We start from the raw sequence: 18,131 nt of genomic DNA, 5'->3' as shown, positions 1-18,131 counted from the left end.
TGGTGCGGTAAGGTCCTTGACCAATTGGGTTAACTCGTCCAACCGAGCCTGGATCACCGGATCTGTGGCTGTTTGAGCAATATTGGCACCAACATTCGCTTGGTCCCTTTGGTCTGGCTCAGGTGGGTTCACTATGTTGGAACCACGATTGTCTCTATTTCTGTTTAGGGCGTCCCGCAGGTCTCTACCCCCTCGGGGGCCTACCCGTTCAAAATCGACCTCGTTTCGGGCCTTCCTCCAGCGTTCTGACTATCAGCCCTTCCATCAGCTGGGGGTGGTACTTGGTCATTCCTACCCTTTTGGGGTGGATCTTCAGGTTGATGTTGCCTATTAGGGGCAGACGACCCTCTGGCTTGATAACCCCTCATCATCACCATAACCGTCAGGGTAGTTTGGATGGTAGTCACTGTTGAGCTCAGGGTCTTCTCTTCTCCCTCTGGACCTACTATTTCTTGGGCGATCATTGCCATCTCGTGGTTGGCCACGTTGATCGCGGGGTTGCCACTCCCTACGTTGGGGTGTCTTCCCACTATTTCTGCGACGATCACTATTATTGTTTCTAGATCCACCACTCCGCCTTAGACGGACATTGTGGGAGTCATCGCGTCCCATATGATGATCGGGTAGGACTTGCTCATTAGCCGGGGGTGGTCGATTATTATTGCGGGGAACCCTGTTGGAGGGGTGACTCCTAGTCTTTTCTTGGTTCCTTGGGCGCTCTTCAGGTCCATAGACCACCCTCTCCCTCTGGTTCCTTGGGGTAGGGACCTTCCGAGGGTAGGTTTGAGGTATCTGTTGATTGTTGGCATCAGTACCTATCCCTTGAGTGTTTTGGTTGAAGTAGCTTCGTATTAAGTCGGCAACCTCTTGGGTGCGACGATCTTGGTCGTCTTGGCGCCTCCTCATCTCACGAGCATGATCTTCCAGCCAAGATTGGAATTCTCTCCTTTGATTAGCAAGACTTTCAGTCAGGGCCTCTCGAGCTTGATTTTGCTCTTGGTGCACAGTTTGAAACTGGCCTTGCATCTGGCCTATCGCGTCTCGCAGTTGATCCATCTCGGGGTCAATTCCCTCGATGTCAACATGGGGTTCATTCTGGGGCGTAAAGATGCCTGGGCCGCGACCAATCTGAGCTTGGTCCGCACCGTCAGTAGGTGGGACAAAATTTCTAGTATTACCTCTTCCGGTGGCGCCATCAGTAGCGCCGCCTCCTGCGGCAGTGGCATTGGTGGTACGCCCTGTAGTTGTCTGTCCAGTGACTGTAGTTTGACCAGTTGCTCCATGGCCTGAGGTTTGAGCGGTGGTGGTAGTGTCGCCGTTCCCCGAACGTGGGGGTCGTTCTCCATTGTTTTCGGCAAGGTTGCTCGCTGATGGAACTTGGTGGGCACTTTCCATCTCTTCGTCAGGTCGCTCTTGAGATCTTCGGGTTAACACCATTTTTTCCGGGGAAAAACTTGAAGATTTTGGCTAAAGCTCTCAATGAAAGCACCAAAATGTTGACTGGATTTTTAGCCAACTGACGCGGAGTCGTAATAAATGAGATTTAAACCAAAATCACAATAATAAATGCAATTAATAACGCCAAAATTCGTAATAAATATAAATAAAAGACACCAGAATTTAAAGAGGTTCGGCCCCGGAAGTCGGTAATAGCCTACTCCCCTTGAGTTTTATTGATCTGAGTTGCAATAGTCAAGAACAGACTCTTGATTGCAAAGAATGAGAAATCTTTTCTTTTCTAAGTGTTTCAGAATGTGGATCCCCTTCCCATGTCATGGGTAACCCCTTATATAGGGGAGGGGGTTGGTGCTTCTCGCTTCAGGAGACGCGACCAACGGGGAGTTATCTCAACCGTCTCCTTGATTTTCGGAGGCGGTTGGAGTCTGATATTTAGGATAATATCCTGCTATTTTCGTGGGTTGACAACTGTCTTTAAGCCTTTCGCGGGATTTGAACATTTGAAGGAGTCACTGATGACAAGGGTCCCTTATGGGTGTGACATGGTCTCAACCACCTTTGAGGATTAAGCCCATACTTGGGGGTAACACCCTCGAGACTCTCGCTGAGGGGGGGTGACCACCATCACAGTTAGGTGACTCCCCCATGATCCAACTTGAGAGAGGGGGGGGGGGGGGGTCCTCCCCAAACCCAAGTTGGGGGGTCCCCCCCCCAAACCTGAGTTGGGGGTCCCTCCCCCTTAAATCCAAGTTTGGGGGGGGGGGGGGGGGGTCCCCCATAAACCCAAGTTGGGGGGGGGGAGGAGGTCCCCCCCAAAACCCAAGTTTTCTTTTGGGGGTGAAGAACAACCACCCAAGTTAAGGGGCATCTCAACAGTCATGAATTTACACCTTCTTCATTAATTTAGTCTCGGTATTTTTGTGCCACGCGATGCTATTCTTGACACGTCATCGTCGTCAAAATTTGGGTAAACAGCGTCAATGGTTTGATTAATTCAAACCGTTTTCAATTTTCTAATCGGATCACGATTTTAAAATTCTTGTCTGTAATTCAAACTAAACCAAACTATCTATTTTTTATATATATTCAATATATATGATTTTTTACTGAATATTTATATTTTGAAACAATCTTAAACATAATATTGATAATAATTTAATATATATAATTTTGAGAATATCTATTTTCATTGTCATTTACCTAGTTTAAGCTGTAAAAAGTAAAAGAATTTAGTAAAAAAATAGAATATTTATGAAATACAAATTATAGTTTCCAACTAAATGAATTTCTTAAGTAGATTTATTTGATTTGTTTTGAATATTTAATTTGTCTAAATTAGTTTTGAATTTTCAAAAACCACTATCATTAGTTTAATTAAAAAAAAAAGATCCAAAACAAACCAATCCATCAACACTTAATCTTGAAAACCCGACTTAAGAAAAAACTCCTTAATTATAAACGATAAATTGAAATGCTATTAATACGTTTATCTTTTCTTGATTTTGTATAGATATAAAATTGATTGTTTTAAACTGTTAAAAAAAATTGATTGTTTTAACTAATTAATATTATTACCTTTATTATGTATTCTAAAATTAGAAAGGTGATTGAATTTCAAGGAAGAAAATTAATGGATATTTTTATTTTATTATTAAAAATAAAATAATTAATTTGGAATATTGGTTCATTAATTCAAATATGCATGTGTAAGTATTACTATAAAGTTAGTTTAATTAGGGATAATAAGAAAAAGACTACGGACTACGGAGGTTTGTTTAATTAGGGTTTTTTTTGGTTAATAAACGTTTAATTAGGGTTTAGTTTGAGATATTAATATACATATCTTTTTAAATAATAGACTATTAATTAATTCAAGAGAGATTTATTAAAATAAAAAATGAGGAAAATAATCTTTTCCCTAGGAAAAGAAAAAGATAGGATATCAACAACTATATAAATCATTAAAAACTATATAAATAAATCATTAAAAAAAAAGATAATGAAAGTTGATATTTCCATAAAAAAAAACTATATATATTACGCGAATGTAATACAGTCAGTAAATATGATCTAACAAACAAAAAAAACCAACAGTCATCATTCAAATTTTCTCGCCTATTTTCTTTCCAAAATCGAAATTCAGATCACAATGGACATGGCTGGAGTAAAGCGGGGTTTGAGATCGATGTCGAAATCAATGTTGATGATGATATTTAATCTCGTATTAGCTTTCGTGTTAGTTTCGGCAGAAAGAGGCACGACAATGGAGGTTATTTCAAGGTCTAATAATAACAATAATAACATTGGAACTGAAAACTCTGAATCCAACTTTTTATTTAGAACAGTGAATTTATTATGGCAGTCAAACAAATCATCATCATCTGGATATCACCATGCGTGGCCCGACATGGAATTTGGGTGGCGAATTGTTATGGGCTCTGTAATTGGATTTTGCGGTGCAGCTTTCGGAAGCGTAGGCGGAGTTGGCGGTGGTGGGATTTTCGTTCCTATGCTTAGCCTTATAATTGGCTTTGATGCAAAATCTGCAACAGCTATATCAAAATGCATGATCATGGGTTCATCTGTCTCAACAGTTTACTATAACCTTAAGTTAAGGCATCCAACACTTGATATGCCTATTATTGATTATGATTTGGCATTGCTCATACAACCCATGCTCATGTTAGGAATTAGTATTGGTGTTGCTTTCAATGTGATCTTTGCTGATTGGATGGTCACTGTTTTGCTTATCATTCTCTTCACAGGAACATCTACAAAGGCATTTTTCAAGGGTGTTGAAACATGGAAAAAGGAAACCATAAAGAAGAGAGAAGCTGCTAATTATAACAATGGTGGTGATGATGCAGAGTACACAGCTCTGGCTATTGGACCAAATAATGATGATAAAGTAGAAGAGGTCAGAGTTGTTGAGAATGTGTATTGGAAGGAATTTGGACTTTTAGTTTTTGTTTGGGTATCATTCCTTGGATTACAAATTGGCAAGAAATATACATCTACTTGTTCGATGGGATATTGGGTCATCAACTTAATGCAGATCCCAATTTCTGTTGGGGTATCAATGTATGAGGCAGTTGGTTTATACAAAGGACGTAGAATTATTGCATCAAAGGGTGATGAGGGAACAAATTGGCGTGTTCATCAACTTGTTCTCTATTGTGCTTGTGGAGTACTTGCAGGAGTAGTTGGTGGTTTGCTTGGGCTTGGTGGAGGGTTCATTATGGGTCCTATGTTTTTGGAGATGGGAATTCCCCCTCAGGTGAGTGTTTACTTAATTATTATATAATGATAATTATGCTATTATAAATAGGGTGCAAAAATCGGTGCACCGAGTCACACCCTATCGATTTACAAGAAAACAATGTTCAAACAATTTATAATATACATGACCATAAATAAATTTTGAACCTTATTTTCAGAGTGTAAATTTATTTTCTTCGAATTTCTTAAAATTTGGCAGAATGTTTTAAATAATTATAATATACATGAACATGAAAAATAGACTAAAATGTTTTTTAGATGCTTCGGTGCACCAGTTTTAAAAGAGTGTATAATAAAATTTTCCACTATATAAATCAGTTACAAACTAATTGGTTACTTGTGTGTAGGTGTCGAGTGCGACAGCCACATTTGCAATGACGTTCTCATCATCTATGTCTGTTGTGGAGTATTACCTTCTAAAACGGTTCCCAATACCTTATGCTTCGTATTTTGTTGGTGTGGCTACTGTTGCGGCCCTCATAGGACAACATGTTTTAAGAAAGTTAATTATTTTGTCTGGAAGGACATCTTTGATCATCTTCATTTTAGCCTTTACAATTTTTGTCAGTGCAATCACATTGGGTGGGGTTGGAATTTCAAACATTATTCGAAATATTGCAAGACACGAATACATGGGCTTCGAAAACCTCTGCAAGTATGAAGTTTAGCATTCTCAAATTCTCATTACCATTTCACAAGGCTGCAACTGCACTTAAAACTCTATTAATTCCTCAGCTTGATTCGCATTGCGCAAGATAACATGCACAAATAATCAAGAAATGGTCTAAATTTTTTTTTACCAAATTAAAAAATCCTCAGCTTGATGAATCAATGTTTCCTCTTATTCTTTAGTTACCCGTGTAATTTTTTCATTTGAAATTTCGGCTACTTAGATTACAAATGAGAAGATACAAAACATTATATTATGTATAGAAAAAGTTAAAGAGTATATTTAGCTAAAATACCTGAACGATTACATTTATAGTGTTTTAAGTACTTAAATTATAATTTTACCAACTAAAGTATCTAAAATATTTGCGCCAAAAAGTTATATTATAAAATTGTAAATTGTTGCTGTTTTCCCTAGGAGCGTAGTTGCTGTGTTGGACTGTAAAAAATATGGGTTGTGTCGTGTTATGTTATAAAAAAAATATGGGTTGTGTCGTGCTTTCGGGCTTGTCGTGCCTAAGCTCATATTTTTTTGTGTCCTGTCGTGCTTAAACTCATATTTGTTCGTGTCATATCGTGCTTAAGCTCATATTTTTTCGTGTCGTGTGTCGTGTTTAAATTTATATTTTTTCGTGTCATGTCGTGCTTCAGTCCATATTTTTTAATGTCGTGCCTAAGCACATACTTTTTCGTGTTGAGTCGTGTTCCTGCCTCTCAGGCTCGTTCGTGCCGTGTCAAAAAGTCTGGTCCATATTTACATCACTATGTGGGAGGATGTGGTATAGGAGAAAAAGCCTTATGCATAAGAGATAATGACTAACTGAGTGGTTGATTACTAGGCTAAGTTAAGTATTTGGTGAATCATTGTGCTGATAGTTTCATGGTACAAACTAGTTCTTACACAGTCCAAAGATGACAGTCTTGGCAATGGCATCATCAGCTTGTTCTATGAAAGCATTTCATTGATCATTCTCCGTTACTGGTTGAGTTGAAGGCGATATCTATGGTGTTGCGGTTTAGTTATCATACTATTGTGTTGAAGTCAGATTGTCTAAATGCAATCACCTACCTTAAGAACAGAGTTTATGGACACTTCATGGTTGTTAATGATATTCTTGTTCTGATTAAAATTGTTAATTATGATATTCTTAAGAGTAGCCCATGTTGTTTTATAATAGTTCTCTTATGGGTAACTATCACTTTTATAGTAGAGAGGCTGATGCTTTACTCATTCTTTAGTCACATTAGCTAATTGTCAATGCATTTAACTATGTGCTCTAGTGAGACCTCTCTCACTCTTTTTTTCCCCTTCTAAAAAACTAATAAAAATCCATATTTTTAATTTTTTAAAAGTTCTTTTTTCAGAAAAGTTGAAGATTATTCTTATTATGTTTGATAGAGGAGAAATGTGGGAGGAAATAAATGAAATGAGAGAAAAATAGATAGAACTAAAATTTGAGATTGTTTAGTAAGGGGAAAAGAGGAGAGAAAGAAAAAATGGAGAGAATTATTAGTTTGTCATGACAACAAATTTTCTCTACTAAATGGAAATATATATTTTTTTAAAGTATGATTATAGAAATGTATTAAAATATATTTTATTAAATATTAAACAACATAAATTAGGGCTAATTATATAAATTGAAAAATCGCAGTTTAAATCCAGACCACAATAATCCAAACTACTGTAGATCGTAGGGAAAACCGTTTTTGGTAGTTTGGTCAATCTAGACCGTTTACGGCGTAATGGTTCGACTGCAGTTCATAATTAATAGTTAACGGTTAAACCGAACCGAACCATTTATAATAAATAATTAATTTAGATATATTTTTTATATGTGACTATATGTATAATTTTGAACTTTTTTGTGTGTCAAGTTTTTTATTGTATGAATTTTGAATTTTTATGTTATGTTTGATTTTTGAGAATGTTTTTATATTGTTATTTATATGTTATAGATCTATTACTTATCATGTTAAATATATATTTTAAAAAATAAAATTAAAAACTTAGTAAAAATAGAACAATTACTTCAAAAATATGAATAATTATAAATTTCACTTAAACCGTGGTTTCGAACCAAACCAAACTGTTCTTAATGGTTTGGTTTGGTTTGAAAAATGGGGCTTATTCATTTTTACATATAAAAACAGTTTCTTTTTTACATTTTTACGGAATTCTACATAGAAATCCCTATTGCAAGTAGTGCTGCAACCTAAATTGCAACAAAAAATCGTATAGAAATTCTTATTGCAACTAGTGCTGCAACCACTTTAGAAACCTAAACCGTAAATTTGAAAAGAAAAAAAAAGTTAAAAAAATAGTATATGGAATAATTCCCCTTGAATAATTTATTGGTCTGGTTTGATTTCTAATATTCAAAAAACCGTTATACTGGTTTGGTTCATTATGGAAATTCGAACCAATGAACACTTAGAGCGTATTTAGAAAGTCACGTTGTAATTAAATTTGTATGCAATTAGAATTAATTACACAATTTAATATATTTGTCTGACCATGTTACATGTAATTACTATATAAATGTGTAATTAGGGGTTCTAATTACACTCTCAAATTCTTATGACCTTGTGAAAATTATGTGTAATTAGTAATTACTAAAAACTTTATATTTTAACCATTAACTACTAAATAATATTATTTAGTGAATAATTACATACTACAGTAGAACATCTATTTAAGAATACTCTATTCAAGAATAACCTCTAATTTATTATAAAAAAATCAAGTCCCAATTTGGGCTAGTTATAAATAAGAATAATCTTTAAATTGTAATTAGTTATATATTTTTTAAGTCCCGTATTACCAAAGTATACCTCTATATAAGAATAATTACATCTTAATAAAATATATATATGTATTTTGTAAATTTATTTATGTAAAATTAATAATTTTATTTTAAATTATAATACATGTATGAATATTATATTTACTCTAAAATATTTCTATTATGGTATAATATTAATGATTATTTATTGTTATTATTGTTACGTTGATATTTTTTGGTTTTTTAATTTTTTTTTCTAGTATAACTCTATTTAGTTATAACCTCTCAATTAGAATATTGTATTCTTGGATAGGGGTTTATTGTATTTTGTTCAACAAAATATTAAAAATTTATAATTATTATTCTTTTTCATTTTAAAATATAATATAATTAATAGACTGTACCATCCTAAATTCTAATAATTATACTACTTACTAATTACAGTTCCTAAACTCTCGACATCGTAAGAAAAAAAAATATTACATAAAATATTAAATAATAAAAAATATAACAAATAATATTTATTTTAAGATCCTAAAATTACAGGGTTAAACTCCATTAGGGGGTTAATCTACTCAGTCATAAACATGTAATTTTTATTTTTTTTCTTCTTTCTTTTAGATTTTATTTCCCTCCAATATTTTCTATATCTCCTTTTTTATTTCCTCTCTACCAAAACATAGGGTTAAACTTAATCTACTCAGTCGTAAAAATAAAAATAAAATACAAAACAAGTGTGACTGACAACAAATGCCGAGCTCAATGAAAACGATTACAGAGAATCAAAACCCTAAAGAAGACTGCCATTGCTGCTGTCAGTGTGACCTTCAATTCAAATCTGAAATCGTTGAGCTCAGATTCATAATTCCCAATGTTGAGCTATGTTCACAAACCCCAGTTCCGCCTCCAACGTATATTCCTCGCCTTCCTCAATACAAACTCCGACTGTACCGGCGGAGCCAATGTCGGAGGCCAACGAAGCCCAGTAGTACCCATTCTCAAATCCTTCTCCACTCTATCACCTCCAACCTCTTCCTCTCCAACCGCCGATTATCTCATAACTTCTCTTGGCATCTCCCATGAGTTAGCTTTTGCGGCGGCGCAGACAATTGGTTCACACCGGGAACCTAAATCCAAGTCCGATGATGTCATCGCCCTTTTCAGACGATACGGTTTCTCTTCCGATCAAATCGCTGAAATATTCTCCAAGTGCTCCCAGCTTTTCTGGTCCAACGCAGTGAAAACTCTCGAACCGAAACTTCAATTCCTCTCCGAAAGCGGAATGTCTCGCGAAAATCTTGTTCTGATCGTCTGCACCGATCCTTTCCTTCTTAAACGAAGCTTGGAGAAGCACATATCGCCTTGTATACAGTTTTTGAAGAGCTTCTACGGCGGCATCGATGACGTCATTTCGCTTTTCTTGGCCAGGCGCGGCACTTGGGTACTCCGTCAGTTCTCGGGGGCAATGGCGTCTAATATCGACACTCTGCGGAGTCACGGTGTGCCAGATGATAACATCGTGAAAATGTTGGAAATTCGACCGAGAACTCTGGCTCAGAACGTGGACGATTTCGATGAGCTTGCGAGGGAAGCTAAGAGACTTGGTTTCGACATATCGAGCTCGATGTTTATCCATGGAATGGCCATTCTTTCGGGGATGAAAAAGGACAAATGGGTGTCGAAAATGGACGTTTTCAAGAGCTTTGGGTGGTCTGAAGACCAATTTCGGTGTTTGTTCGTTAGACAACCCCAAGTAATGGGTGCCTCAAAGGAGAGACTGAAGATGGCATTGGAGTTCTTTATGACCAAGTTTCAATGGGGTCCTAGTGAATTTTGTAAATATCCTAATGTTCTCTTGTTTAGCTTTGAGAAAAGGATATTGCCAAGGACCTCAGTGCTTCAGATTTTGCTCTCAAAACGTCTTGTAGATAAGAAGAGTATCGGTAGAGCTTTCTTCTATTCGAACGATGTGTTCTTGAAAAAATTTGTGGAGCATCATCAACCAGCCCTTCCGCAGCTCTTAGAGTTGTTTTCCATAACAAAGGTTGAAGAAGATGTTGTATTATGCAGTGGAAACTAAGGTGGCATCTCTAACTTGTTCTCTATTAATAATTTTTTTCTTTCCATTCTTCAATGATTGATGGAAAATTGTTATATCTATAGAAAAAAGTTAGTTCTTTCATATAAATTTGATTTGTGTAGTTCATTCATTTTAATGATGAAAATTGTACTCGAGGTCAAATTCATCTTGTACTATTGAATTGGACTATGATAGCAAAACCAAGATATGATTTTGGAAATTAAGTTTAGATAATTGAATAAAAAATGAGTTAGAACCATCTTGACCGAGAAACCATGCACTTATTCATTGTTTTATTGATCCCACACAGACAGTGAAATATTTATTGATTTCATTCTTAGAAGGTGGAATGTTTTGGCATTAGAAGTTAGATGTAATGAAAATTGGGCATTGGCCAGATTATGATCCTGTGTTCTCTAAGATGATAAACTATTTGATAATCTTTGGTTGGAGATATTGCAATACAATTTTTCTTACAATTAATTTCATTTAGGTTTATTCAAAAAAAAAAAAAATTCATTTAGGTTAGCAGATATAAAAATCTATAGTTGCATAAATTGCTGATCTATATTTCCACAGTGATCCGCTGGTGCTGGATTATATTGATCTTCATTTTATTATTTTTGAGAGCAGGTGTGTCTGGTTTTTAAGGAAATATGGATTAGGCTAAAGAACAATTATGAATATACAAAAAAAGCAATATGACTGAGAATGAAACAGGACAAAGCTTGTGAATTTATATCAACGGGTTAGACTGTTAGCTGAGTATGTTCTTCCTTAATCCCTACAAAAGCAATGGTATAGGAACGGAAGCATTATAATTTGAAATCTAAATAAAGAATCAAAACATATAAATTAGGCCAAGTAGACAAACATTAGACTGGAAGTGATGTCATTTTATGTAACAACCTTTTTCTCCGAAGCCCTGAGAATATACAGACGAGAAAATTTTAAAGAAGTGTTAAAATCTTAAACCATGCAAAAGAAAAATCTTGAGCATTTCATAGAAAATAAAATTAAAGTAGTATGCTTGTTTTCAGTGATAGAAAATGTGCAATAAGCTGAGAGACACAAAGTCATGAAAGTTTGGTCTGCTTTATATTTGTGTACCAGAACAGAACCAGTAGCATTTCTTTACCTTGGATGAGAAAACTTGTTCAACTTAATTATGTCAGCATTGCAAGGAATCGTAATGTCCAACATCATCTTAAATTCTTAATATTGATTTGTGCAATTAATTATTGGATTCCACATATTATATCACCATAGAGCTAAAAGGGATGATTACATGAGGCATCATTTTTTATAAAAAAAAATATATTTTTTACGTTTAAAGAATTTTTTTTATATTTTTACGATTTTCCATAAAAACAACAAGAAAATTATATAAAAGTAACATGAAAATAATATTTAAATAACATTAAAACAACAACAAAAAATCAACAATAAATTAACAAGAGTACAATAAAAAAAGACCGTATTTTCTGTAAATAAAATAAAAAAAATTGTAAAAATAATTAAAATTCCGTGAAACCTTATTTTTGTAATTTTTTTGTTGTTTTTTTGTGTATTTGTAAAATAATCCCTTAATGGAATGCCAAAATATTAGTATGCATTACTATATTTTAGCACACTTAAAAAAAATATTGTTATTGGACACCAGTAGTGCTAGCGGTATGACACTAAAGAGGGTGTTAAGCACTACTACCAATAGTGCATTTTAGCAATTCTCTAAGAAAAGCTACTATTCTAATGATGTTCGAAAAAGTGTACTAAATTTGACACATGTTAAGAGCACTCCCATTTTCTACTCTACCTCTATCAATGAAAATATATTACTAAAATTCTACTTTATCTATTTTACTTCACACTTTTACATAACACCAAACATCAGTTACTCTATTTTCTCTTTATATAATTTAAATATTATATTGTTTGATATATTTTATTCATTTAATTTATTTTATGTATTTATAGATATAAATAAAGGTAAATATTATTTTGGACCCTGCGTTTTGTAAAAATTATTAATTGGACCCTATGTTTAGTTAAATGAAAAAATAGACCCTGTATTTTCTAAAATTGTACAAATCGAACCTTGCACTGATTTTTTGTCAAAATAAAACTTAATAATAATCTGATTTAAAGATGTTATGACAAAACTAGTTACATTTTCTATATTTGTTCGTGTTAGAAATTGAATTAAAGTTAGTTATATTAAAAAATAAAATTGTTGAAAATTGAGCTCATGATCTTATTTTTACCATTTTGAAAAATATAGATATTATGTCATTTAACAAATTAGATGGTTCAATTAATAACTTTTGCAAAACACAGAGTCCAAAATAATATTTACCCTATAAATAATGTGAAAGAAAAAGAAGAAAACAACAAAAAATAATAATAAAATATGTTTAGCTAAGAGGTAAACCTCCCAACAGCTTATTTACTCTATTCTTTAAAATGCATCACCAAAACTCTACTTTATCTATTTTACCTCAAACTTTTACATTATATCATATATAAGCTTCTCTATTTTTTCTCTAATATCATTTAAATATTATATTTTTAATATATTTTATTCATTTTATATTAATAGTTCATATAATATTACACACATACATAAAAAAGTTAAAGAAAAATAATATGAAAATATGTTTATTATCTCTACATTTAGCTAAGCACTATTCATTGAGCTAAAAAATATGTAAAATAGCTAAGGTCACTTGTTGGAAGCTCAATTTTGTAATTTTTTTTTCTATAATTTAAAGATTGAGCTATTTTAGCTCATCTATTGGGAGTGCTCTAATAAGATGTTTGGTAGGAGGGAGAAGTGGAGAAATGGAGGGGAGAGGAGGGAGAGAGGTGGGAGGAGATAACAAATCCCTTTGTTTGGCAAGAGGGATTGAATGAGAGAAAGGAGAGATGAGAGGATAGCAAATTCACTCAAATCTCTAATTTGTAATCCCTCTAATAAGGGAAGGATTAGGAGTCTCCTCCTTTAATTATTGTAAATTACATAAATACCCTTAATAAATATTATTAAAAAATAATTATAAGGACAAAATAGTAATTTTATATTTTAATAATTAATTATCCTTCAATCACTCCATCCTTCCTACCAAACAATATAATAAGATTATTACTCTTCTCTTCCTCCTTTATATTCTCCATCCTTTTTCAAGTATCCATCCATCCAACTCTCTCTCTTTCCTACCAAAAATAGCCTAAATGTGAAGATATAGTATTTATGAGTTCAAATTTTTAGGTATTATAACTCATTTATTGGATGGGTTTTTAAGAGTTTTGAGGTATAATTTAGCTTTGTAACTATTGTACCTCATCTATTAGAAGTGTTTTAAAAATTGCGTTAAATTTGATACAAGATATAACATTGTGCTAAATTTACAATGCTATTTTTTTATTTACTATAATGCCACTAATTATTATGATTTATTGTACTGTTTTCTTTTTTTTTTTTTAAATGGTTTTTTTCAGTTTTAACCAAAAATTGTAATAATAGTACAAAAATACTTTTAGTTTGCCAAATAAACAAATATACAACTCAAATAAAAAAAATTACACAAATACCTCTTACACATACCTTCAACTCAGGATTCATGCTTCTTGGGCAACCTTCGGGCAACCACGCAACAACCCAACACAACCGAAACAAAAATCCAACGAGAAAAAAACCACCATTAATTTCAACGACTTCACATGAGAAGACGACTAGAATAAATTAAAACATGGGCTATTTCGAATTCATAAAAAAAAGTGTAGAAAAACTATTATGAAACTAAAATTCAACCAGAAATCCAGTTTAATTCGCATAAAACTAATGTCCTGACTTCAATTTTCAGATTCATGAAATCAAGATCTCAAAAAGTTGAACTGAAGTTCCCAAACAATCAAACTCAAGTATAATCCAAAAAAATTACATCAATACTATGTTTAAATATTTATCCTGGTGTATTTTTGTTGTTCTCTAACTTTCTAATGGTGAATTTGTTCATATTAAATCACGATGAGACATGTAGATAGAGCTACGTACGTGAAAACACTTTTCTAATTTGTAATGTTTCATAACAGTTGCATAAATATTTTGCCAACAGTTATTTCTCCACATATTACTACAGTAGAACCTCTATTTAAGAATACTCTATTCAAGAATAACCTCTAATTTGTTATAAAAAAATCAAGTCCCGATTTGGGCCAATTATAAATAAGAATAACTAGGGTTGTTCATCCGATCCAATCCGCACTTTTTTGATCAAACAACATCCAATCCGCACTAAGTGCGAATTTCATTTTATGGATCCAATCCAATCCGCACAATAGCTCAAATCTAATCCAATCCAATCCGCAAAAGTACGGATTGGATCGGTTACTTTGGATTGGTTACTTTTTAATATTGAATTATTTAATATTTATGAAAAAAAATATTTTTAGCAACAAAATAAAATAAACTATAGTTATTTTATGTCTCCAACAACACATTAAATAAATAAAATAACAAATTCAAGGAAGAAAAAAAATTGTATATATAAAAAAAAAAATATATTTAATTTTATTTTAAATTGTATGTAGAAAAAAAATATATAAGAATAGAATATACATTTTATCTATTAAGTTTTGCAATATAATTGTATTATATGTATTAGATTTTTAAATTACTATTTTCTTTACATTAAAATGTTATTTGTATATATAATTTTTTAATTTTGTTATAAATATGTGTGGATTGGATTGGATCGGTTACTTTTATATGTCAATCAACATCCAATCCGCACAAGTGCGGATTTTGAATTTTCCAATCCACACAAGTGCGGATATCCGCACTATGCGGATTTGATTGGATTGGATCGTGCAGATTAGATTGGATAGGCTATTTTATGAACACCCCTAAGAATAACCTCTAAATTGTAATTAGTTATACATTTTAAGTCCCGTATTAACAAAGTATACCTCTATATAAGAATAATTACATCTTAATAAAATATATACATGTATTTTGTAAATTTATTTATGTAAAATTAATAATTTTATTTTAAATTATAATACATGTATGAAATTATATTTAATCTAAAATATTTTTATTATGATATAGTATTAATGATTATTTATTGTTATTATTGTTACATTGATATTTTTTGGTTTTTTAATTTTTTTTCTTCTAGTGTAACTCTATTTAGTTATAACCTCCCAATTAGAATATAATTTACTTGGTCTCAAGTGTATTCTTGCATAGAGGTTCTAATGTATTAAGGTACAAGTAATATTTTCCATTAATAGTTTCTTACATATACACATTCACATTTTACATATTTAGTTGCAATTAAGTTGCACATTAGTTGGTGTTGCTATATTTTTAAACACTACGCAAGTATACGCAATCAAGTAGTAAATCTCACACAGGTGAGGTCGATCCCACAGGGAATTGGATTAAGTACCACTAAATTATACTTATGATTCTATTCGGTAAATCAAAAGCAATTACAGTTTAAAAACAGTAAAATTTGAAAGAAATTCAGAAAACTTAATAACACAGTTTAAAGTTGAGCAAGATGAGACAATAGGGAGGAGAATCCTGTTGTTGTTTACCCAAATTGTTAATGATTAATTACTATCCTATTCTTGGGGTGAATGACAGATTATAAAATAACCTAGCTCCTTTCAGATCTTCTAGATTCTAAATCACATGTTATCTAATTAATTCCTTAATTAAACTAACATGAAATCAGCATTAAGTAATAATCTACTCGTCACATAAGTCATGTAAATACTTTCGTTTCACATAGAACATCGATTATCTTAATTTTAGCATTCTCAATTCTCACTTTTCAGATTTTGAATTGAGATCATAGAGCATGCACAAGGTGATCAATCTTAAACATGAAATTAAACACAAATTAAGATAATTTCACACACACAAGAATTGAGGAATGGTAATTAAACATTAACTAGGAAAACATTAAACAACAATCATCATCCTCCCTAAATGGGAAATTTAGTTCAGAAACAAATCCATAACCATTCCTATAGCAATATTCAACATAAATAAATTAAAGAGGAATAAAGAAAAGAACTGTTTAAGGGTGAATTCTGGATCTTCACTTGAATCTCTACGCTCTTCCTGCCGCTCTCAGCTGTGTTTTAGGGTTCCAAATCGCTCTCCCTGACTTCCAATCGCAGTTTTCTATTTATACTTGAAATTTAGGGTTCGATGGACGAAAATACCCCCGGTCCGTACGGGATCTCGCCGCGGCCATGCTTCCTCTCGCCGCGGCGAGATTATGCCAAATTCAGCCTCTCTCTGTTTCTCGTATCTCGCCGCGGCGAGACTCTTCATCGCCGCGGCCAGATATGCAAAAACTCAAAAATGAAGTTTTTCTTCGGCTCAGCACGTCTTTCAGTGAATTTCTGCACCCGAGACCTCTTTTACTCCAAAGAACCTGAAAACATAGAAAACAAGCGTAATTCCGTCCCAACACAGCTAAGAATGCACATAAATCGGATCCATAACATAGGCTAAAAATAGCCTAACAAACTCCCCCAAACTGACTCTTTACTCGTCCCCGAGTAAACTAAGACTAAACTAAAAAAAACTGACAATGATAGCTGAACTTTCCAACAATTAAATTGTTACCACCACCTGCACAACTTCAATCCATCAATAACCAGAATTTCAACTTGCCAACTCTAAGAACTAAGTTGAATGTGCAGTTTATAAGTAAGTAATTCATACAAACATAAAGCATCGCAATTCCCATCAATATCACAACTGTTCTATCTTTCCAACATCCCACTAACACATGATCAATAAGTTTGAATGACATACCTCTCTCCACTAATGTTGACAAATTTCTATCTGGAATCAATAGGTCTTTTTCGGTTAAAATCACATGGCTTAGGTACATGGGTAGATGAGAAGTCATTTAGGCTATACTATACCATAAGCACTATTAACCAAGCAAGCCTAGACATTTATTTTGCTTTCTTTCCATATATCCCAAAAACAGAAATAAGAGATTGCAATTTTTTTCTTGTGTGTGCACCTCATAATTTTCTTAACTTTTTTTTTTCAAGAAGACACATTTTTTTCTTTTTTTTTTCATAGGCACAACACACAATATTCTTATTATTTTTTTTTCAATCTCTCATTCCTACACTTTATATTTTTTTTTTTTCACTTACAGCACTTATTCTCCCCCCCAAACTTGCTTCAAGGCTCATGGCATAACAAAATATGTTCAGGGTGAAAAGAGTTTAGAATAACGAATTCAGCTCCGTGAAGTGGTGAAAAATTTTAAAACAGGCTAAGGCTCAACTTTGGGTATACTAAGGAAAAAATTTTTTTCAGGTAGGCTTGAAAGGCTCAATCGATCCAAAGAAGATTTGCCTAAATCATTTTCCAAACAAAAATCATCAAGGATTTCGCTTCAAGAGAGTATGTCAAACAAATTCTATTCCATGTTCAATCAATCATTCCACAATCCAAATAGAACACAAGTGATATGTGAGAATAGCAAATGTTTTAAACCTACATGAATCACTTCCTAGCACACATCCAATTTAATTCAAACAGTTGCAAGTCAAGCACACAGTTATGTTTCAATCCATTGCACAAGTGAATAACAACAATTCAATCCATTTTTCAATTTAGCTATCACGCAAGACTAAAAAAACTAAACTAAAACAAATAAGCGCGAAAAAATAAATTAAGTTTCCCCCCCCCAAACTAAAATACACATTGTCCCCAATGTGTGACAATAAACCAGGGTGAGAGAAACTTACCTGAGCCCCTTAAAAGGGGTTTGGCGGCGGTGGCTGGTCATACGGGTTGAAACGGGGTGGCA

The 18,131-nt window shown here is 33.1% G+C and overlaps 2 protein-coding genes across 2 annotated transcripts; both read left to right on the top strand.

Moving 5' to 3' along the window:
- The first annotated feature begins 3,539 nt into the window (after positions 1-3,539).
- On the top strand, positions 3,540-6,644 carry LOC115704320 (sulfite exporter TauE/SafE family protein 3-like). The gene is made up of 2 exons (XM_030631534.2): positions 3,540-4,735; positions 5,085-6,644. The coding sequence occupies exons 1-2, from the start codon at positions 3,608-3,610 to the stop codon at positions 5,403-5,405; spliced, it is 1,449 nt and encodes a 482-aa protein (XP_030487394.2). The 5' UTR covers positions 3,540-3,607; the 3' UTR covers positions 5,406-6,644.
- A 2,255-nt stretch (positions 6,645-8,899) lies between these two features.
- On the top strand, positions 8,900-10,545 carry LOC115704656 (uncharacterized). The gene has a single exon (XM_030631857.2). The coding sequence runs from the start codon at positions 9,064-9,066 to the stop codon at positions 10,270-10,272; it is 1,209 nt and encodes a 402-aa protein (XP_030487717.1). The 5' UTR covers positions 8,900-9,063; the 3' UTR covers positions 10,273-10,545.
- The last annotated feature ends 7,586 nt before the right edge of the window (positions 10,546-18,131 follow it).

The sequence above is a fragment of the Cannabis sativa genome, chromosome 1 (assembly GCF_029168945.1).
Source record: "Cannabis sativa cultivar Pink pepper isolate KNU-18-1 chromosome 1, ASM2916894v1, whole genome shotgun sequence".
In the NCBI taxonomy this organism is placed as follows: domain Eukaryota; kingdom Viridiplantae; phylum Streptophyta; class Magnoliopsida; order Rosales; family Cannabaceae; genus Cannabis; species Cannabis sativa.
Note: the sequence above shows the minus strand (reverse complement) of the source record. Positions and strands in the feature narration are given on the sequence as shown.

What these genes read in the sequence shown, in the direction of transcription:
- LOC115704320 (XM_030631534.2), top strand. Translation starts at nt 3,608, where the DNA reads ATGGACATGGCTGGAGTAAAGCGGGGTTTGAGATCGATGTCGAAATCA. An exon ending in AGATGGGAATTCCCCCTCAG is followed by an intron (nt 4,736 to 5,084) that starts GTGAGTGTTTAC and finishes ACTTGTGTGTAG; the next exon opens with GTGTCGAGTGCGACAGCCAC.
- LOC115704656 (XM_030631857.2), top strand. Translation starts at nt 9,064, where the DNA reads ATGTTGAGCTATGTTCACAAACCCCAGTTCCGCCTCCAACGTATATTC.